General features: G+C 43.7%; 1 protein-coding gene across 2 annotated transcripts in view; it reads left to right on the plus strand.

Moving 5' to 3' along the window:
• LOC119457756 (endothelial zinc finger protein induced by tumor necrosis factor alpha) overlaps positions 1 to 22,997 on the plus strand; it is a 28,701-nt gene extending 5,704 nt beyond the window's left edge. Inside the window, exons 2-3 of one of the 2 annotated variants that reach the window (XR_007466328.1) lie at positions 20,015 to 20,831; positions 20,990 to 22,997. Coding sequence is in view for 1 of the 2 variants with exons in the window: in XM_049665243.1 (XP_049521200.1) it covers positions 20,015 to 20,337 (323 nt within the window). In the remaining variant the exon portion in view is untranslated. Of the gene's footprint in view, positions 1 to 20,014 lie in introns of both variants that reach the window. The other variant, XM_049665243.1, reaches the window with a different exon arrangement.
• Positions 22,998 to 24,388: the final 1,391 nt, after the last annotated feature.

Consider the following 24,388-nt stretch of genomic DNA (forward strand, 5'->3'; position numbering starts at 1 on the left):
ACCTCCGTCTCTTCCCCCGCCAGCCTCCGCTCGCGTTGGAAGACCGCACTGCTCAGCTCGAACCTGACAGTACAACTCTGGGCCGTCCAGCGAGCCGAGGAAGCCGTTTCGAGACAAGGTCTTGGAACCGCGTCCGCGACGGGTGCCCAGACCCACTAAAAAGACGCCGGACTCAAATCTGATTGATTTGATAACAAAGTTTACGTTCTTCTTCTTGCGAATTGGGCCCCAGATTTTCAAGATAAGAATTATTGAGGAATTCCTGAGCATCTTGCGGTTTGTATGGGCACCGCCCTGTTTGAGTACTGGAGAGATAACTTGCAACATACAGTTGAGGACAAGAATATAGCCAAGACACAATGGTAGCCGTTATGTGCTGCCTAATTTATATTTTAAAGTGTCTGGCCAGGAGACAGCGGTTAAGATAATAAAGTGAACAACTGGTAGTAGTGATCCAAGTGCAATTATCGAGGAAGATTACTGACAGCAGGTCCGAATCATGAAAGAGAAGGCAGAACAAGAATGATGATTATGGTTGAAATTTACCGGACTAATGCAATACGACTGAGCTGTGTAGACAAGCCGTAGAACGACCTTTGTTTAGCTTTTCATTGACTCTACCGAGAGCGCTTCTCACAGCCCCAGCACCACAATCTTGTGCGCAAGGTGTACGTACGTTACAACACCGCCCTTTCCTCCAGCGCGCACATCTAGCGAATTTTCAGTGTCGCTGTCTGGTGTCTTCGGAAGAGAATGATAAAAGATGACAGACGAAAATTTTGAAAATCACTTGTTAGGGAAATGGATTGAATTGATTATTTACGTGCACAAAAACAGCATACAGAAGCCTTCTAATTTCGCGCACAATAACGAAAAAGACAAAAAGAGATCATAAACAAAACATATATAACTTAGAAGAATAATTCAGTAGCATATTTAAAAATAACGGTATCATTTATGAAAATGTCAGCACTGTCATTGAAGCCAAACAATGTCTGAAAGGCTGCAGAGGGCACATTGAACGAGACAGGCCAGATAGTTATATTTAATGTATTTGTGCAATGTTAATAAAAGTTGGAAGGAACGTAACGGGAAAGTTATCGATTACATTTTAGTAATCGCTCATAAATTAATTCCGTGGGCCAGTAAATGGTCTTTGTAATCGATGACATTTTTTTGAATTAAATAACTGTAATTGTAATCGGTTCCTTTTTTTTTCTGCAACGTGTACGTCTCTGCTTGAAATGGCCTCCCACCATAAACTGCTTTGTAAACTCAGCAATGTAGGAATAAGCCCGCAAGTACTCGGTTGGATTGAAACATGTTTGTCACATCGTCAGCTATCCATTAGAGTAAAGAATAGTGTATCGAGTAATCGGGAAGTATATTCAGGGGTACCGCCGCTCTTGTTTCCGCTATACATAGATGACATTTATTCAGTTGTCAAACGACCTAGTAAAGTTAAGCTTTTTGCCGGCGATTGTTTAACTTATTGCTCTGTTATGCCGAGAGGATCAGGTTAAAATTAGCCAGTGCCTTCAGTCATTAAGCTCGTGGTGTAGCAAATAGGGGATGGAAATTAATTATAAGAAATCTACTTACACTCATATAACAAAAAAGCAGGCTCCGCTTTTGTTCGAGTATAATATTGTGGACAAAATTCTGGTTAAGGTGACATAGTTTCAAGTACATTATGCGTAACAATCACGAATGCACTAAATTGGCGTCAGCATGTAGATAATGTCTGTTCGTCAGCTTATCAGAAATTGTATTTTCTTAGGAGGAAATTACCGAACGCGACGAGAGAAGAGAAGCTTATAACACTGACATTCGTCCGGTCCTAGAATATGCTAGCGCAGTTTGAAGCTCGCATCAGAACGTTTTAAAGACGAATCGGGAACGTATTCAGCGAATTTCAGTACGCTTTATATGCTCGAAGTGTAGGCGCACTGACTCGGTTACTGGCACGTTAAGGGCTTGTGACTTGGAGACGTTAGAAATAAGAAGGCAGAAGTGTCGACTGACAATGTTTTCTCAAATATTGCAAGGCAAGGTTAAGATAAATTAATACACACATATACATAGCAGCAGCTTCAAAAGCGATGCTTTCGAACAACCCGCGCGAGGCCGTACTGATTTGTCTCGCTTTTCTTTTTTTTTTTTTTCCTAAGACCATAAACCTAATAATAATAGCTTACCGGAGGATGTTGTGCAGAAAAACGACGTATGTGATATTGAACTCTGCCTAGATAAGTATTTCGATACGTGTGCTTTCGGTTGTTAGTTGATGGTGAGATTTATGTTTATTTATGTAAATTCCATTTATTGTACCCTCCCTGTAACGACCCTCAACAGAGGGTTAGTAGGACTAAATAAATAAACAAATAAATAAATAAAAACCGTAGTTGAGAGTAGCGCTTGCCTGCGTACGGTTGTTCCGTTGACCGTTTATGCTCTAGCCAAGAATATATGGGTAACCTTGTTAATCCCTGACGTTCACTGTATTATCAAAAGTACGCAACTGGTCAGTAAAAAAGAAAAAAAAAGAAATGTACGCCCATTATACTGATCGATAACTGTGACAATGGCTGGGTGGCAGTGACCGTGGACTACTCGCATGTGAGCGACTGTAATACCCAAGGTTGCCCTTGCAATCTAGCTGGTTTATCGCAACGATCACTAACACCAGCCACACATTTGCAAATTAGTTCGAGTGCCCTGTCACCGGATTGTTCGTAAACAGATGGTGTGCTCCTCACAAATAAAATACTATGTTGAACCTGGAAAAACAACTGTCCTATAGTTTGCACTCCGCCAAGATAGCTCGGCGCGTGGGGGCATCTACGTTTCACTCGCACGAAACAGCATTCGGACCTAGCGTGAATTACTAAAGTTGACTTTGTATGTGTTCGCAGTAGTGGTAACACGCTATACATAGTAGCATTCTTGATTGTTTAAATATGTCATGTTTTGTATTAACTCAATTAAACATAGCATATGCTTTTTTCCTTCGCATAGCGTCTATTTACCGAGGCGATAAGCTGGCCTAGTCGCCGAGTAGGTTAAACCAGTGTTAACATGTCATGTTCACAGGTAGTTCGGTGTTAGCTGCGACATCACGAAGGAATAGTTTAATCCTGAAGGTCAACCGGCCGTATACAAGGTGATCATTTTTAAGTTTTATAGAAATTTGAAAATTGCCTGTGGCAGGTAATATAATACTTGTCCTCGAGCTGGATTATTCAGAGAGGCAGACATTACTTGCATGAGAAATCGAAACACCTATTCAAATAATCAGCAAAAATTCACTATCTTTTGCATTAATTACTTGACGGCACATATTGCAATTTACGAATTGTAGCCGGTGAGCTTGCAAGACGTATCCACTTGAAATGAATTTCCGCAATGATACCAGTTTCCAGATATTATTTCCCAAAGTGTGGCACGAAATACATGGACGTTCCCGTTACTTTTGTGCTTCAATGTATAAAAGGCATTTTGTTAGAAAAATAAGTGGAACAACAGTGCATTTTTACGGCAAGTTTGATGGCGCATATCTCCAAACTGGCGTCATTCTGAAAGTTCATTCCAAGTGGATACGCCTTGCAAGCTAACCGGCTACAATTCGTAAATTGCAATATGTGCCATCGAGTAATTAATGCAAAAGATCATTAGTGAATTTTTGCTGATTATTTGAATATGTGTTTCGATTTCTCGTGCGAGTAATGTCTGCCTCTCTGAATAATCCAGCTCAAGGTCTAGAATTATATTATCTGGAACAATCTATATTAAAAAATTCCATAACACTTAAAAATGATCACCCTGTTTATATAGTCTCTTTAATAACGCATATCGTTGTAGAACTGTAAGTTCTACGACATGCTGTCGAGCTTCGCGACAGGCTGAATTGAAGATTGCCCTACATGGCAATTTTTGCTTCACTAGACCTCTGGAATTTGATGTCACTAAAAGCACTCAGTCGACCAGTTTTTTGCCGAATAATTGCGACTCGTTGAGACATCAGTTGCTTCAAACTTACAATTTATTCTGTATCTCATCACCGGCTGACGTTACACTATGGGCTTTTCACGAGTATACATTCTAGGAACCATAGCCCGTATTCACAGAAGCTTTTTTACGCCAGAACTGTACGTGGGAGCATATGTCAACCAATCATTACTTTGGACATATTAAGGCGGCCGGCCAATAGAAAACAGCACTTAGGAATGAAAACTTTTGTGAATTCGGCTCCATATTTGTGCGCATCTAAATCATGACATAAAATAAAAGTTAGCTTTGTCAGGTCAGAGTTGGAACCGGAAGGCAGTTGGCGTTAGCATATCACAAGGCGTTAGCATATGTATACGTATACGAGTGTGCACGTGTTGGACTCTCCAGACGAACTTCTGTCAGGATTTTCTGGCGGCGATATTGGCTTCTTATTTGACACCAAAACATGACGCTAGTCGTGCAGCAGTTTTTTGCTAAGAAGTCGTACCACCAAGCGCTCATTCGCTATTCTCACTTTATCCGGCTCCTCTACTTAGCTTTGAGAGGCTACTGACACTTCACATTTCTGACACTTCAGGTAAACGCAGGCTATCATCGCAATAAATCGATTCAACTAGAGTTGCGAGGACCTGTACACATCATTTTAAGTGCATTGGCTTCAACGGATAATAAAATATGAGTCGATAACGCATAATTTCCAAAACATGACCTCATATTCTCTGGTTACCTGCGGCGATGGCTCATATGGCTATGGTTTTTTGCTGCTGAGCTCGAGGTCGCGGGTTCGGTAACATTTTTTTACTATTAATTACACTTTGTTAACTATAATACATTTTGCGCATTGAGCTTCTATTTTTTTTTAACGCAGTCTGCTTTATTTTATTTTTTTTATTTGCATGTACACTTCGGTATTCTGTGATGACTAACGTTAAGCTGATGAGGATCACTGTTACATTTTAGGAAGGGCGGCGAGGTCAGACATACTGCAGATAACTTTGGCTTGCGTTGCACGGAAAGCAACGTAACAAATTCTGCAACTCGTACACAGCATTGACATTGCTGAAGCCCTCGCTTGGACACTTTCACTGCAGTCAATTTGGCGTTGGCCAAGCGCCTTCCGTGGCCCGCCCCGTGTCAGCTGCTCGTCATGACGTCGCATACTTATGGCCGTGCGCAGACCTTGACCGGTTTCCAGCGGCGCAGAAATCGGCAACCCGCGTAGAAGGTCGCAAAATGGGAGCTGCACGCCAGTTATCCAGGTCACCATGTTCGCCCTTTGTATCAGGCCGACTCCGGGTCGAAGGGTCTGCAACTTACATGCCTCTGCATTCTAGAGGCAGTATTATACTGGTTTCAGGCTGTAGAAAGCAGACCGAGGCGTTGGGCGTCGCTGTAATGCGGTCGTTCCGCAGGAGCGCGGCTCCTTTCGCCAGCGTTGCGCATACAATCCCAGTTGTACGAAATGGCTCTATTTTAAACACCCCTTGTCCTGCGCACTTAAGGTTAGTCTGTCGCTGCTGTGGTCCTTGAGAACCAATAAGACGGTTGATCTTCGGTCCAGTGTCAGGCTAACGACTAGTAACGCTGCAGCTTATAGGATAATACGACAGCCTCTGGTGGCGAGAAAGGCAGGAGCGTTCGAAGTGCAACCTGAGAGTGCGGCAGGCTTGCTCCCATGGGCAGCACTTGGGAGCATATCAGTCAGCTGCGAATTTCCCTCGCCGTTACACCAGCAGTACGACGTTCTACACATCTGCCACCATAGACGGGAGTGGTGCTGCATGGTTATAATGCGTTATATAACGTTATAAAAAAGAGTTGTAATTTCTGCGTAAATGGGGTGACGAGAAAGGAATACCAGAGCTTTAAAACAATGTTCTAAAAAGTTAGTGCGATTCGAACCAACACCTATAGGTTGCGTGGAAACTCGTTATTTTAACTACTGTAAATAGGCCGTCAAATCGGCAAGAGGTGGGTTAATGTCCCAAAGCAACAATGAGGCTATGTGAGACGCCGTAAGGGAGAAATGCAGCCGCCGTAGATGGGAATCGAACTCGCGATCTCGCACTCGACAGTATACGCGTAGTGAGCCGCCTACAGAGGTGCCACTGATAGCCACCTATAGCGGGCGCTTTTGAAAGTACGCTTGGGATGCAGTAGCAGACAACAACACATTGCACAAAAGGATGGCCGAAGTTCGCGGCTGCGATTTCACCTTTTTTCGGGTGCCCTACCACTTCTTCAACGGGGACACCTGCAGGAAAGGCGCAGGTCTCCATGACAGCGCACATGTAAGCGATGTTAACGGAGTTTGGGACCAGTCTGCAAACGTGCCGGGTGCGTCCCGCAGACAAGCGCAATGAAGCCCAGTTTTATACGAAGTGGAGCTCGTGTTAAGTAGCCGTTTCGTTTTGTTGAAGAATGGGATATATCAATAGTTTTTTTTTTAACTTCTACCCTTGCTGCGATACTGTTTCTGTACCTCGTTAACAGGCTCACGCCGTTGGTACAGGCGTATACGTATATCTCAAACGACTCCGCGCGGCGCGATGCCGGCACCCATTGTATTGATCTCGCTATCGATTAATACACATGACATCGCCGAGTAAGTGCCATCAAAGTCGCCTCAAGAAGAGTAATTATGAATTTGTTAATGTGAATATGTACACTAGTCGACGAAGTCATCAAATGCACGGGTGAATAAAAGCGTGAGTTAGCGCTGCACCGCCGATGCACTTCCGCTGCAGTTCTCGCAATCTGAAATTGCCTCAGTGGCCTGCTTGGAAACGTGAAAAGCTAAAGCCTTACGAACTTCTCAGTATCTTTTTCTTTTGTTACGGAAGAAAGAAGCCACGCGATATATTTAAAGGTGAAGCAACGCGGCCAAGGTAGATAGATGGGCGCTGGCGGCAAGGCCGCGGGTTTAGTCCTTTGCGGCATAGGCATTGCACTCCCACGCCTCAAAAGATAAGAAAGAATTCAATTGAGTGCAAAATGCGCACGTAGAAAGGCACTCTGCGTGGTAAGTCTGCTCAGACAGCATTAAGGTGTAACGACTTCACAAACATGACGCGAAATTTTCAGCGAAAGTCGAACAGCAATACCATATGCAGCAGCTAACAGCAATCCTCTCTCTGAGCTGCGTCTTTTCTAACACATTTCCCAAGCAACCAATATATCGAAGATGTTCTTGGGCAAAACAAATAAATCTACGGAAGGAGCACTTGCCTGTTATCATTCCGATAACACACAGCGTGATTTAAGCGCCTTACAAGCAAGGAGAGGCGGAAACCTATGCATTCAAAAAAAGTTTACAACAATGTTGCATGAAGCAACTAGAAACAGTACACCGTGCGCAAAGCCACGCATAAAATAGATCCAAAAATTATAACTGGGTGACAGGCGGTGAGCCGGTTTAACGGGCCGAAGAAAACCAACAAGATCAGTCCTTGCAAGCCGCAGCAGCTTAAACACTCAATACGATGTAATGTACTTGTACAATCGTGCACCCTAGTAAAAGCGACACGCACAGAAGCGGCAAACGGTCAAGGCGGCAAGCGATATTCAGAGCCTAAACGAAATGCCTTTAACCCGCATACTGCACTGAGGACAAACCGAACCAAAGCATGAGTAGGCTGTGATCAACTTCATCGGTTACCCGTGTAAACATGATCGAGTGCAACAAACGCCGAGATGGCAAAAGGAAGCGTGATCAAAAATTTCCTGCCGAACGGAGGCGATCCATTGCTGCCGTTGCCCCCGCTCAAGAGGCCTTGCTAGAATGATTAGAATCACGTCGCCGGCAAGCTTTTGCAGGTATTTGAGCACCCCACTACGCATAGTTCTTCGACATGCCTTAAGCTTTGGCTACTACACACATGCGACGGGTGCTGCTTATTTCGCTCCGAAAACGTGAATCAAATAGAGAAGGACGAGCTATGATGCAGAAAATTACGGCGGCGGGCTGCCTTCATTCGTACAACAAGATCTTCAACAAGATCTTCAACAAGATCTATTTCCTTTGCTGTCCATTGTGAGCAAGGCACTCGTGCGCACCCCGAAAAATTGTCCTTCTAACTTTTTTTTTTTTTTTTTTTGGCGAGTGTTCCTTTTATTTCCCCACAATTCTAAATGTGCTTGCGAAAAAGTAAAAACTGGTGGTCACATTGCCATGACCTAATTCGCCAATAACATTCCAGCCGACTACGAAGACGGCGAGAAGAACGCAACGGCAAATAAACTAAACAAGTGGTGGAAGACTGTACTTGTCGGACGACGGGCTCTCGTCGTCTGCACTTTGTGGCTGGATGACACTGCGGCGATCGCGTGCGCGTGACTCATTACACGGGCCAGCTCTAGTTGGTATTTTACAAATGTTCGCCCTGTTCTCGGCCGCCCTCTCACTGCCGAAAGCAGAGCCAACTATCGCGTCACGCGTTGTTGTTAAGTAACATCGTCACGGTGTTGGTGTTTTCCGCCGCTGTCAGTATTCGCTTAAAACCATTCAACAATGCATGCTAGTAAACTTTTCATTTCCTACAGGTAATGTTCTCCGTGGTGCCATGCGTTTCTTTGCGCTTTACCTTCTCCGTGCATGCAGTAACACAGTCGAACCCCGGTATATCGAATCTTAAGAGGATCACAAAAAAAGTTCGATATATAGGTATTTCGATATATAAAACAAAAATTGTATACAAAAATTTTCAAGGGGATTTTACTGCTGTTCGTTATACACAATAATTCGTTATATGTAGGCTCGATATATCCGGGTTTGACAGTACTCGATAGCTGATCTCCGCGGCAAGGCAGACTGCAATGGTATTCCTTGTCTGAGGAAGGAGACCCTGCATGGAATAGTTACTTGAAGTTTTGTGAGTCGCCTTCGGTTTTTATTTCTGACTACTTTTTATTTTCTTTGGCACGTAGCCGCTTAACTCACTTTTGTCACTGTTTCAAACAAACGCTCAGCAGTAGCTCATGAAACTATGAGCCTGAACAGGTTTTATTGCTATCCACTGCATGCTACACATAGCAACGTATAGCGTAGACTACCACTGGTGTTGTCTGATGCCTATAGAACGACGCACGCGATAATCTTTGCACTCAGTTAAGCGCATTACTGGTGGTTCGCCTGCACCATAGATGCCTCCATGGCAGGGGCAATCAGCGTCTGTACTTTCCGGAAGCATACGACGAACGTCCATGTTCTCGGCTAGGAGAGGCTTAATGGTTAGTAAGCATGCAAGTAGATCTGTCGTTGCCGTTGATTCAACCTCCGCTGTGACAACGCAACAAAGAAGCAAACTTTATCGTTTCTAATTTCTCGTTATAAGTTGCCGGAAAACTTGTCAAGCTCCTGCGCTGATATGTACACATGCACATGGCATTTCATCAACAGTGTCGTCGTATGTCCACCGTAATGACACCGGACGAAGCACCGACGTTGTCTTGGTTCCTCACTTACGAGCGGGACCCCCCCCCCCCCCCCCCTAGAAACAAAAAAATATATATAATTGGCAAAAAGAAATAATTTGGCAGCACGTTACTCTCCCGTAACGCGGGAAGGCAAAAGTCCCGCTGCACATGTGGTAATGCATTAAGTTATACGATCGGGGTCATACTTGCAAGACACAACGAGGCGCAGTGTGAAGTAAACGTATGGCGCTGTAGGTCGACCTTCTTAACGACACATACGAGCACCCAATGCACTACCTAAAGTTCTTTCCTTCTTTCTTTGTCCTTTCGTTCTTTCTTTCCTTCTTACTTTCTTTCTTTCTTTGTTCTTTCGTTCGTTCTTTCTTTCCTTCTTTGTTCTTTCGTTCTTTCTTTCTTTGTTTTTCGTTCGCTCGTTCCTTCTTTCGCTCTTTCTTCTGTTCCTTATTCGTTCTATCCTTTTTTCGTTCCTTCATTAATATTCACCCATTGCAACTTTGCTTGCTTACGTGGGTATAAGCCATTCCTGATGATAATTTCGCATCATAATTTTTCGGGTATGAGCCATTGCTGATGATGATTGTTTGTTTCACTCGTCGTCTTTCTTTTCTTTTTTTTTTTGTGTGTCACTGGACTACTCGCCGCATTTTTCAGGTACGAGCCATTGCAACGAGCCAAGGATTTCACCTTAAAATAGCATTTTCATTTATGAAAAAAAAAAATCACCTAGTTCCCTTCAAAATAATTCCTATTGGAGTCGATACACTTGTCCGAACTGAGAGTCTAAATTAGAGCACTGCACGGGTTCGGGCTTACCCGAAAGCCCGAGCCCGGCCCGGCCCGTGGGCCGGGCCGTGCCGGGTAGAACAGTTTTTTCACGGGCTCGGGCCGGGCTCGGGCACGGCGTGGGCTTTTTGACCCGGGCCCAGGCGGGGCTCGGGTTTTTTGACGCGGGCCCGGGCCGGGCTCGGGCTTTCTGGTGGTGTGCATGTAACGTGCAGCGAGTTATTCTCGGGCGTCTCAACTCTGCAAAACATTATTTTCGGTCTCGGGCCGGGTTCGGGCCGGTTTCGAATCGGGCTCGGGCCGGGCTCGGGCCTAAGGTAAAGGGGTGGCGGGCCGGGCCGGGCGGGTAACGTAGATTATTTCCGGGCCCGGGCCGGGCCCGGGTATCGCCATAAAAGTTTTGATCGGGCTCGGGCGGGCCGCCCAACGTAAAAACGGGCCCGGGCCGGGCCCGGGCTGAAAATATCGGCCCGTGCAGTGCTCTAGTCTAAATACCACATCACAGAAAAAGCAGTAGGAGCGGGTGCGCTGTCGTGATGGAGAAACCAATTACACGAGCTCCACACTCTTGAGCGTTTCCCTGGCGCATTTTCGAGCAATACCTCGAATTAAAATTTCTAATTGGCAGTCTGTCCAGGAGGAACACATTCTCGCTGCACAATTCCGCAAACACCGATTTAAAATAGAATAAAAAAAGAGAGGAACGGTGGCCATCGTTTTCAGACAAGCGCACTTTTGCCGTTTTTTTTCGTTTTTTTTTTTATTTCAATCGTGGGGAAGAAGGCGTCTTCAATTGGCTCGAAACCTGTTTGGTTTCGGAATCATACTCACCACCAGCTTTCGCCACCTGTGATGATTTTATAAAGAAAATGTTGGTCACTTTGCATGTGAGTTTTCATATCCTGACACAAAATCAAACAAGTGTTCCTCGTTTTTTTTTTTTTTTCTCCTTATCTTTCTTTCTGTCATTTGTGAGCACGCGAGGAACGAAGTTCGTCGCACCTCGTCTGATGCCGAAGTCGACACTCAAAATTCAACTCATACCAGCAGCTTCTCAAATCTTGTGATTTGCGTAGCGGCGACTCTCGTTGATATTTTGCCGAACGTTTACGACTGCCTCGTATAGGTACGGCTGATTGAAGGTCGGCCGAAATGAGCATGCATGGTCTTTAACGCTCCTTTCTCCCCTGGGAACTACCCAAGAGAGAGAGAGAAAAAAAACAAGAGGTGAAGGGCAGAGAGGTTAACCAGATTAACTGCCCGGTGGGCTAATCTGGACTGGGGTACGGGCCAAGGGCAGAAACGATGAGGAGAAAAGAACCGCAAATACTTGTGTGCGGCGCAGTGCCTCCTCACTAAACGTCGTTCGAAGCATTTCAAGTGTTTGTGTGGTAGTTTTTTTTTTTTTTTAAGGAATCAAAATATCAAGGAGATTCACTGTCGGTTACGAACAGACGTCATGATTTCGAAAGACTAGCTTGACAACAGCTGGGAAAACTGTCACCACAAACCCTGAAGACATTCTACGGTGGCGTCGGTTTGGTTACTGACTTCGAAGTGTCAGCCTGCACCACCTAGCCAGAGAACACAGCAACACAATAACGAAGAACTCCTTAAAAACCGCCCAGCTTTTCTTTAACTTTTTTTTTCGAGGGGCTGGGGAGGGTGGTGTCTTACACGCGTGGATCAATCGCGTAATATTTCCCTAGTGAAAGTTCTGGCAAAAAGCTTCGGTTTCTATGACACGCAACAAGTGTCCATTTTTTATATTGTCGCATCTTGTCACGAACCTCTTCCTGCTATTTTGTGCTTTGTGCAATGCGTAGCCTTCACCTGTTCGTGATATTTAACACATTTTTCATACTAGCCAATGAAATTTGTGATACTGATTTTGTAGCTCCATGCTAACATCTTAATTTTAGTGTTCATTATTTGTTCGCTGTTATACTTTTTAATGCATTATCCACTTGCGGTTTGGGACCTTGGGAGCTCCTTCTGTATATTCTCCCAAGTACCACAACTTCTGTATTCACAATAAATATTGATTGATTCAAATAAATAAATAAAATTAGAAAGACATTCCAAGTGGTTTCACGGCCCGTTTAATACACCGAGCTCAAGCTCATGAACATAGTGTTGAATATATTTAAAGTCTTAGCTATGGGATCCTTTCATCTGGTTTTCATTTATCCGTAATTGGCTCTTGAGAATTTCATTGTTAGTCGGATTCATCGGATACTGCTTTCGTCATTGCACCAGGAAGCTTTTAATTCCTTGAATATGTGCCCGTCTTGCGCTAAAACGCTGCTACTTCACAGTGACGCGACTTCAGAATTGCACAACTTCCAACCACAATAGTTTATGCTTATCTTTCACATTTATCTGAATTTCAATTTTCAATTCAAATTACTGACAACACACACACACACACACACACACACACACACACACACACACACACACACACACACACACACACACACACACACACACACACACACACACACACACACACACACACACCACACACACACACACACACACACACACACACACACACACACACACACACACACACATACACACACACACACACACACACACACACACACACACACATACATACATACATACATATATATATATATATATATATATATATATATATATATATATATATATATATATAGAGAGAGAGAGAGAGAGAGAGAGATGAGAAGCACAATTTCGCGGTTATCTTCGGTTTATTTACCCAAGAGTTTCGGTCGGTGGACCGACCTTTTTCAAGGCATGCAGGGAATTCTCGCAACCTTGAAAACCGCGAAGTTGTGCTTCTCATCTTTCTAAATACGCTTGGCCCATTGAAAAATCCAATTACTATATATATATATATATATATATATATATATATATATATATATATATATATAGTATCTGTGTGTATGTTTATACATGTACGCAAAGATAATTACACAAATATACGTATAAACACCTGTATATATCTGCATGCACGAAAAAAAAAAGAAATCCTTACGTTCTTATGGGTAATAAGCTCGAAACAAGAAAAGCCCTTTCCATTAGATATACAGGACGAACAGAAGAACGGTGTACATAATGTAAGCGCTGTTAGTTCATAATTTTCATTGTATACAAACACCCTAATCTCAGACATCATCTTATTTCGCGTGGTCTGGCTAGGAGCTGCCGAATAAAAGCGTCGGTTTTACAAAACCGGCTCTTATTTCCACTTGCTGCAAGCTTCTTGAGCACATTATTCATAAACACATGGTTCAGTACCTAACCTGTCATAATCTGCTTTCCGAAAACCAGCACGGCTTTCGAACCGGTTTTTCTACTGTCACGCAGCTCATTCAATTTACGCACGACATAGCTTCTGCACTCAACAATCGCGATCAAATGGATGCAATTTTTATTGACTATTCGAAGGCTTTTGACTTAGTCTGCCATAAAAAGCTTCTGTGTAAACTGCGTGCAATATTCTATGGGTCTAAATTACTAGACTGGATTACTGACTACTTACAATTAAGAACTCAGTTCGTCACTTTTAATCGCTCACAGTCATCATCAGTCACAGTCACGTCAGGTGTGCCTCAGGGTTCGGTGCTTGGACCTCTGTTATTTGTAATTTACATTAATGATGTAGTAAATGTTACTAGTAACACCGCCGTCAAGTTGCGTCTGTATGCTGATGACTGCGTCCTATACCGCACTGTTACCAATGCTAATGATCAACAGGAATTAAACAATGTTTTTTCATTGTTCTGCGAATGGAGTAACACTTGGCAAATGAAAATTAATTTCACTAAAACAGTCGCAATGACCTTTGGTAACAAAAAGAAACCGCTACATTTCTCTTACAATGCTAATGGTAGTCACTTGTCCCACGTTAATGACTTCAAATACCTGGGTGTGATCTTTTCACATAACTTAAAATGGCATGCTCACATTAATCACATCTCTGGAAAAGCACTTAGGAAACTCGGTTACCTTAAACGAACCTTAAAACATGCAACAAAGGAATGTAAACTAACTGCCTACAAATCGCTAGTTCGCCCGATGCTGGAATACGCGTCAACTGTTTGGTCCCCTCACTGTGCTTGTGACATTGACCTTTTGGAATCAGTTCAGAAAAAGGCAATCAGATTCATCTGTGGTCGTTATGATAGAGACTTTTCACCTTCATCACATGCTCGCATCTTATCATTGCAGACTTTGAAACATAGGCGCACACGTGAAAGAATCATCTTGCTTCACAAGATTATTCACACGTCATCCGGTATTCAGGCTCCCTTCTCTTTTAAATCTCCTAGCGCACGCGCAACCCGTCATAGCCATGCACTAAACATTGTTCCTTTCAGGACACATATTGACTGTTTTAAATTTTCTTTTTTTCCGCACACAATTGAAATATGGAACAACTTGGATGGTTCACTACGCGCATTGCCTTTTGCAGAGTTCATTGAGCAATTACCTAACCTTATCGCCTGTTAGTTTGTTTGTATAATCTTAGTGTTTGTTCGTTTGTTTGTACTAAAATCTTGTACCCACTCCTGCTATGTCTGCTATGTCTCGAAATAGAGACAGCAGTATTTGTAAATAAATAAAAAATAAAATAAAAAAGTAGTGGAGGTGCGGAAATAAGATGGATGAAAATTTATGAAATTTATGGAAATTTGAAATCTCAGAGCGTTTTGCTATGCAGGTAGCATTATAAAGCACGAAAAGCAGTAGGCTGTGCAGTAAGAATTCAAAACATAATTGAAATTCATTAAAAATTAACATATTACATAATCGTCTGCGCGAAGGATTATATCTCTACTCACACAATTATCAAGAATTGTCAATTAGACACATCTGTAGATTGTATGCTAACGTTTTCTTAAAATAATTGGTTCTATGGTGCATCAACAATCACCTTTCACGCCTCCGTGCTATAGTCGAGTGTTAGAACGTTCTACAAGATTGGATACGCTTTTTAGAAATTGTGCAGTCTTTCTGTCCGCAAAATTAAACTTCTGGAGCAGGCGGCGCGCGCATGCGTAAAAGTGCTCAGTAATAATTATTTGGTGTTGCTTAAATAGTTATTTTACTGTGTGTAAATAATCCACGTGACTTACACAGCAAATAGCTTTCATTTTTATAAGCAATAGCCTGCTAAGGTTGCCTATTGTCCTTGTGCCCCAGATAGATGAACAAAAAAATGTATGTGATCGAAAAGATGAATGATAAAGTTGAAAGAAAATTTGAGAGGGGAACATGTACCGACACCGGAACGATATGCCAAGAGCGGACTTTTTAATAACTATATCTTTTATTAACCATTTTCTTTACCCGCCGTGCCCGAGGGCGCGGCAGCCGCATTTTGATGAGGGCGAAATGCAAAAACGCCCGTGTCCCGTGCATTGGGGGCATGTTAAAGAACCGCAGGTGGTCAGAATTATACAGGAGTCCCCCACTACGGCGTGCCTCATAATCATATCATGGTTTTAGCATGTAAAACCCCAGAATTAAAAAAATATATATTTAATTTATTGTCTCCTTGGTGATAATATTTCTGTATATTGACATCTTTCGGATCAAGCTCTATTTCATAAAATTACCTTTGTGTGCATTTTGTAGTTTTTTTTTCTCTTTGTCTTTCTTATTTTCCCTGCATGTGTGTGTGTGCGTGTGAGTGTTTGTGTGCGTGCGTGTGCGTGCGCGTGCGTGTGTGTGTATGTGTGTGTGTTCGATGGGGAACGGTGAACCCTGCCAAGTTTTCTTCGTTCCAACGTTATTTCCAGGCACAGAACTGCCACTCTGGCTTTTCCGTGTCCTTCGTGGTTTTGAATATCTTTCGGTGTCATCGTTTTTTCTCGGCGGATCTTTTTCTGCTGTTGACGTCGCGCAGCCTGCATTCCCTCGGAAGCACCGTGTAAACGTTTGCCTTGACGCGCAGGCGGGACGGCTCGATTCACCGGTAATGTCAACGCAGTGTGCAGCAAGGCCCACCTGTTGGCATTCTCTGCCATGGTTACGCACTCGGCACACGTTCGGCGATCAGTATTGTGAACACGCATCGAGGCGATCAATACGGCCGTGGGCTCTATTTTACTCCCACTCCGATAAAGGCGGCATTTGCGTGTGCACGAAGCAAGAGAGTGGAGACCGTGCGTCATTGTTTGCCTTGATCAGGACTATAACGGATATGATTGACTGATTGTCAAGAAGCTATAAAAAAAGGGGGAGCTTGTAATTTATCTTAACTTTTATGTCTCCTAGGTTTTTTTTTTTTTTTTTTTTTTCACCTCAGTGATGCTATGACGGTGGCTTTCAGCTGCAGCTGTTCACATGGAGCCTTGAGAGGATCGGTTGGAGTAATGGCATCTTCACATGACCGCAAAAATAAGTTTAGTGAAAAAAAACAACGTGTTTTACTCCTTCAATGTAACAACATTTCGCTGGACGCCTAACGGAGGTTGAAAGCCGTGCTTAAATGTACGATCCTGAAGGCACCTCTCCGTATTATCGTGGATGAATGTTTGCCGACCACGATTGTCACGATGAAAATTAGACATTGCTGATATGTAGGCGCACGGCTTAAAATAGGGAGGTGCCACCCTTTGAGACATTAAAAAAAATTCAGGCCGCGGCTCTCAACTTCGAGCTGCGTTTGCTAGGTTGCCCTTGGTTGTTTTCGTGACAACCGTGACCCAGAAACGTCTGTCCGCTGTGGGACATGGTGCCTAGCATAGTAATTTCTGTGTCGTCGCATTTGGATATCAGCCAGCAAGCACGGTACAACGCCCGCACTTTGTGACTATGCTGCTCGGAACATCCGAAAATATTTTGCAGTTTCCTGTATTTACCTTTATCGCAGCTAGATTTCCTTGACGACTCGGATTCCACCAGTTATCTCGTGCCTGAAGTTTCTCTCCTAGCTCCGTACAAATTTCCTGGAATTATCCTGCGTCTGATTTCTTTTGCCCTGTATTTATAAGTGCCAACTTACTGAGCCTTGCTGTTTCGAGGCGCTTGCACTCTTAACCATTTCCAACTGCGTTGCTCATAGTATTTTGCGCAGTGGCACCATCATGAAAGTCACTTTTATATTTAGGCACACTTCAACGAGTTATTTTTTAAGCAGCAGCTGCAACACCTCCATCAACGGTGGCTTCTGATATACTTGAATGGGCTCAGAATTACGTGACATCGCTATGTATCCGCATAAGGTGGGATCTGATAGGCGAGCACGCACCAACAAAAGCCAGAACACAGTATCAACTGTGTATCACAGTATCAATGTGTATCACAGTATCACAGTATCAAACACAGTATCAACTGCATGAGGTATAACCGAAATGTGTGCAATGGACATTGAAAGGACTCGGACGCAGCTTGTATATATTTCCCGCTTTCCAACGCTCATTTACTCCTCGTCAACTCAGCGCCAGTGAGCAGCTCCGCATATATTGTTAATCTAAGTCCATCGATTGTTAAAATCGAAACTGGAGAGTATATCCACGGCGACGATATCTGCGTCCGGCAATCGGCGGCGCGCTGGAGAGGAGGCGCGTTCCCCGAACCTCGAGGTCCTTCGTGTAGAAAAAAAGAACGAAAAAGAAAAAAATGAAACAAGGTGATTAGGGGAGAAGGTGCGTCTGCCATTGCATACGCGGAAATTCAGAGCACTTGCATCGTGGTGGCGAGCGATAATATTGTGCAGTTCGCTTCCTTATCTACGGCGACAAAGCGGGAATCCTCTCGCCTTCGCTGCCGGTCTTTCTTCTTTTTATTCGAGTCCTGATCAGCCTATCTCTGCCGTCCCAACGCTTTCACTGCGGCCTTCGTGCCCAGCTGTTTAGAAGTGCTTGTCGCGTGCTGCGCAGATTGTAGTGGAACAGCCTCTAGTTTTGACGCGCAATCTCATCTGCGCTTAATAAATAAATAAATAAATAAGTTCTCGCATCGTACGAGAAACCAGAAAAGTGTTTTGCACACTCCCAACTTGGTGAATTGGACGTTAATATACTGGCGCATAGTAGTTCAGTGACGCGCGCACCTCTTGCCATAATTTTAATATAGGGTGTCTCAGCTAACGTTAGCCAGTCTATTCAAGGGGAAAAAAAGGTTATAACTACACGGTGCAAGAGACAATTTTAAGACCTACGGTGTTCAGTTGTCAGAGGTCCGACGACTGAACACCGTAGTTCTTAATTATAATTGTATCTTGCCCCATTAAAGGGAAAATGAGACTTCCACCCAATCGTAGCAATTGCTACAAAGGAAACCCATACAGGTTCCTCGAAAGCAAAGCCTTGCAGTTGAAGAAAAATTCATACTCGAACCCGGGACCACCGCCTTTCCGGGGCAGCCACTCTACCATCTGAGCTAACCAGGCGGCTATAGCAGATGGCAGGGCGAAGTCGAATTTATCAACTCGAATTAAAGGCAAGTGTTTGACGTAATAGTTTAGCGGAAACCCGCTAGGTGGAGAGAAGTAATTAAAGGGAAAATGAAACATCCACCCAATCGTAGCATTTGCTACAAAGGGTGGATGTCTCATTTTCTTTCGAGGAAGCGGTATGGGTTTCCTTTGTAGCAATTGCTAGGATTGGGTAGATGTCTCATTTTTGCTTTAATTGCTTCTGTCCACCTAGCGGGTTTCCGCTGAACTATTATGTCATCTTGCACCATGTTTTTCAATAATATTTTTTCTTTGAATAGCTTGGCTAACGTTAGCTGGGACACACATACATTATTATGTTCTGTAACATGAAGAGGTGAGCAATTCTAGTTATTTTTCGCACACTGATATCACTCGGATGTCGATCCTTCACGTTCCTGGCTTTGTCATTTTGTCGTTTGCCACGACGATGTTCTCACGTGGTCACCGCAACGAAAAATAAACCTCTTGAAGATCTTGCTATTCGGACATATTTCTCCGCTATTGCTACCTTTTTCCTGTAATACCAACAAATGTGAGCGCACTAGTTCCGCAGAAGGTTTGCTTGCTCAGAACTCTAGCTTGAGGAAGAGTTCTCATTTCAGTTTTACAATAGCATGAACGGTGCACAGCAGTGCTCATATTTTCTATCACTGATGGGGCCAAATCCACGCCTGGCTATATAACAGAGGTCGTATATGGTGGTCGGATTAATACGGCCATCTTCAGTTCTTTAAAGTATATCGAAGTGTGAACACATGGGCTTTATTGCATTACGCCGTTGCTATGCCGTCACTGAGAGCAGGTGTAACACAATAAAAGTTGTAGGGCGAATTCAACCTATGGCTCACGTCGATCAAAGATAATGAATGTCCTCCTTTGCGAGTTGGGGGTGAGGATGTGGCGGAGTAACTGCGCACAGCACTCTCTCGCGGCACCCCTCCCGCGAGAGGTAGCAGCAGAAGCGTGGGACTGCTTAAATCTTTCGATTGCACTACCTTCGGGATCGGCCCGCATTTTTAGACTGCACTATATCCGGGATCTGCCCACGAAATAGGCTAAGAGCACACATATCCGGTGCAGAAAAGTGAAGGTTACTCGCTGAGAAAGAGAATATCTTTAAAGTTTTCCCCTCTGACAGGCACTTACGTGCAACGGATACGGCGTAGACATCCACGAATGCTGCAATATCGCCAGACGATTCAGAACCACAATCAGCCACTCCAGTCTTACAGCGGGTCGCGTACGAGTGGGTGTTCCGTCGTTGCTGTTTCTTAGTTCATAAAAAAAAAAAAAAAGGCTGAGTGAGTCCGCTGCCTTTTCTCCTCCTGTGCACAGGCGACCGGCCGTACAAGTGCGAGGCGTGCGAGCGGGCGTTTGCGCGCAACGAGGAGCTGACCCGTCACCGACGCATCCACAGCGGCGACAAGCCGCACGCGTGCGACGTGTGCGCCAAACGGTTTGCCCGCAAGGACCACCTCAGCAAGCACCGCAAGACGCACCTGGACGAAGCACACAAGCGTGTGCACGTGTGCAGCCAGCCAGGCTGCGGGCACCGCTACACGCGCACCGACGCGCTCACCCGGCATCAGTGGACCGCGCACGCCATTCGCCGTTGCAACCGCTGGCCACCAGACGCCCCGGGACAACACGTGATCTGAATGCACTCTCTGTGACCTTTGGTACCCAAATGCAAGGGACGAAGATGCTCAAGCTTTTTTTTTTTTTTTTTCATCTTCCGTTGTGATATATACCCATCAGTTAACCGACCATGTCTGTCCCTTCAGGCACTGTTTGTCTTTTATTTTATTTTTTCCTGATGAAAGAGAATGTGTGATTTACGGTCAGAAGGCGATAGGTTTTCCAGGTATGTTGCGCAGGCAGTAGTCCTTTGTGCATTTCGTCTGTGTTCTCGCTGGTTTTGGTCAGCATCCTCCTTGCAGCAAATAATGGCACTTACCTCCGGGTGTAGAAGCAGATGAAACACGCTATGGTTGACGTAAGCCCCAGTTTGCACCGGTGACCTTAGAAAAATGAACTGTTGGGCGAGTTAATGCATTACAAATTTTTGATTTTTTCTGGAACGGATTTACCGGCTCTACGGTACTCCCCAATGGAGATTCATCCAAGAGGTCTTACACTTTCTTCGCGTCGTGTTTACGTGCAGTCCCAGTGGAAAAAGATTAGCACAAGTCACTTGTGGCCGGAGTGGCACATTCCATTTTTCAAAGCACGGGTGACCGTACGTCAGAAAGCGTGTCGCGGTTTTGCCGCTCCGGTTGTCAGTCACTTGTGCTAATCTTTTTCCGCTAGGGCTGTAGGACGTCAAGTGGAAAGACCGTTATGTGCAACAAGTGAAGCACTCGTTGGACTGTATCCCGGATATGAATGCTGAACCAAATAGAAAATTTCTCCCAGATGAGATTCGTACGTGTGTGTTTGTGTGGGCATGTGTGTGCGTGCGTGCATGCACCCTCGGGCAGGGCCCGGGAGGGGGGGGGGGGGGGTGGATCGGGTTGGTACGCCATAGGATATGCGATTTTGTTGTTATTCCGTGTTACGGTATATCTATGGCTAATCGAATTCTATCTTGTGGCTTTTTACCTTTTACCTTTCGGACCTTTCTTTGTTTGTTCTTTGTTTTTTTTTTTTTTTTTTTTGCGTGTTGGTACGCTTCGTAATGTAGTACTAACACTGTCTAATAATTACGGTCCCTGTTCGTCCTTGCGTGAGCATACCTCTGGTTTTACGAGAGGACATTATCGAAATCTCGACGGCCTGTGGCCGAGCATGTATCACCTTGTTGCTTACTCTGGGATCATCATGCATACGACAAAGAGGAAGACTGTTATCGCATAGCCCGTCGTTTCAAACCTGCACGGAAAGGTTTTGTACAACCATCTGTTGTCTGTTCGCAAAATATGTCTTAATATTTTTATGTTAGTTACTTGATGTTAGTTACATTGTCATGGCATGTTTGCTTAGCGATGCAGAAAGATTTATCCGTGGTAATTCAAGACAGTTCCGCGAGTTCTGTGAGAGACAGGCAGGCAGGTTCTGTACAGATTGTTCGCAGGAACTGTGAATCATTGTTTTTAAACAAAGTTGTTATTCACTAATGTGGGCATTTCCGTTACACGATACTTTCTTGAAAAGGTAAGCTAGGTTTGGTGCATTTTAATTCAGTTCGTTTAAACCTCACGCCCGATTACTACTAATCGCCTCAGGCCACTTGTTAATTGATGACAGAGACTGTACATTCGGTATCCAATGTAATTATAGTTAATCACGGAATAAGGTCAAATACAGCCTAAATACATTACAGAAGAGTTTTTAAAAAAGAAAGTCCCATTAAACGGCTTTAAAGTGTGCGTCAAGCTGGAGACGTTGCATTACGTGCTTAATTGTAACCCGTGTACAGCGAGATCAAAGAGGCACGAACTTGGCCTAGTGCTTCGCCCTGCTGTGGTCTGAGTCTACATGGGTCTGATTTTTTTTTTCAAGTTTTTCCAGTACTTATTCGAATTATACCACCGCCCCGGAACGTCTTAAACCAATTTTGGTGGAGTCGTGACTGCGATCTGTAGATCCAAAGTGAAGAGGGGGGCCAACAGATGGAAACACACTGTGGGATAAAAGTTGGATAAAGAGGGGCAAAGTGCCTCAGACAGGCTGGACGATGTTCCGATAGGTGAACCTATCTTTGTCGAAAGCAGCCTTGTCATCCTTGGCGTGTTAGCTTTAACGTGTTAGCTGCCACCGACGGAAGCCACGCGTGACGTCACTCTACGAACCCGTTAAAGCTAACACGCGATAGATGACAAGGCCGCCTTTGACAAAGATAGGTCCATCTATCGTAACGTCGGCCAGCTTGTATGAGGCACTTTACCCCTGTTCACCCAACTTTTATCCCTTATTTGTAGAGTGACACCGGGCCTGCGCCCAAAGTACATAGTCAGTCGTTGTGTAAAAAGCTCTGCGCTGCCTGATTTTTGCTATTCAAATGTCGCAGGTTGTTTGTTGTGTTGGCTTTACGAACGACCATTCTATCAGTTATAGTCAGATATCCCGTTGTATAAAATACATATCGTATATATACTTGAAGCCACTTGTTGTCCTGCAGAGCAAAGCAATTCGTTTTTTGTCGAGCTCGAATTATACGGCCCCTCGTAAGGTTATCTCTACTGCCTAATAATGACATCTGCTATTAAGCTACGCAACTTTAATGATGGTGAACAACTGTAAGGCTAATAATTATTCACTTCACTATTCAGCATTTGTCTTTCCTGTTCAGAACACGAATCTGCAAATCCCGTGACTTCTTTCAGTCACCAGTAAAAAAAGAAAAAAAAATGTTTATGAATATGAAAAAAGACTGCTACATAGGGCGAGTAGTATTTTATGTAGCATTCTTTCACTTCACATAAAACAACAAAAGCTCTACATAAGGCCGACATAAATAACATAAATAAATGTATTAATTGCTGAAATTTATTGAATTTTTACGCTGAAACGTAATGTATATAATACAAGATGTCTTCTGCTATGCATGAAAAAAAAAGAAAGTTATATTGTCTTTCATTTATGTATGTACTAGTTTTTGTTGTTCATTCGATGTATGGATCTATACTAGCATGATGCTACGCTTCCATATTTTCCTCAACTGTTTCTTGTACTTCTTTTACCTCAGTGCGTAATAAAATTGACTTCAAATTTAAAAAAAAAAGCATTTGCGTCGGTACAAGCACTAAATGATAACTCATTTGGCATTGTATGATCAACAATTTGATCATCTAGCCGACGCAGATATGATCACATTGTTCATTATATACCTTGCCGATTTGTGGGCAGTTTTGTTAACTTGTACTGAAACAGCCCCCCAGGATCTTGTAATGATACACTGTCATTGTTGTGCTTATCCATGATTCTGGTACATGTGGCGCTTGTTCTGCGTCTGCAAAAAAGAGCATTTCTAGTGCCTAATTTTGTATGAGTTTTGATTTAAGAGGAAGTTTAGGACAATCGTAAAGAAGAATCCATGCATCTCCTTACGCTATAGTTGTACAGCAACATTTTCTTATAACACATACATCTCTATATAGTTAAAACTTGAAATGTTTGCTTGCATTTTAATTGTTCATTGAGTGCTTGACTGGCTTACTAGGAATTGTTTATAGGCTTCAAAATCGTGCATTCAGACTTCCGCACCGAATTTTCTATTCCTCTCTCTCTCTCTCTCTCTCTGTGTGTGTGTGTGTGTGTGTGTGTGTGTGTGTGTGTTTAAATACCCAAGAAATAGACATAAATACCCAAGAGGGGGGATGTTGAAACAGCTGCCGCCATAGCACAATTGGTAGTGCGATGGTTGTGCGTTCGGCTTTTGTCTGCGGCAAGTTGTTTTTTGCCCACTTTTATTTCTCTTTAATTTATCATATTCTAGACTTCAATTAATACTACAAATGACTTCCCCTATGCTTACCTTGGCTTCATTATCTGTTGGATTCATATGGTTGTCATTAACAAGAATCGGGCCCCTCAGTTCCCCTTCTTCTCGTTAACATATCAAGCGAGAGAGGAAGACAGTGCAAAGGAAACGGCTTTTCCCAGCCCCAGTGGATATAGAGGCGGCCGGGAGCCAGGCAGAGGGACCAGGGATCGCCTCTACTCCTTTTCAAGGACGGGCCACTGTTCATTCTTCCTTTCTTGTATGTC

The sequence above is a fragment of the Dermacentor silvarum genome, chromosome 1 (genome assembly GCF_013339745.2).
Source record: "Dermacentor silvarum isolate Dsil-2018 chromosome 1, BIME_Dsil_1.4, whole genome shotgun sequence".
Lineage (NCBI taxonomy): Eukaryota > Metazoa > Arthropoda > Arachnida > Ixodida > Ixodidae > Dermacentor > Dermacentor silvarum.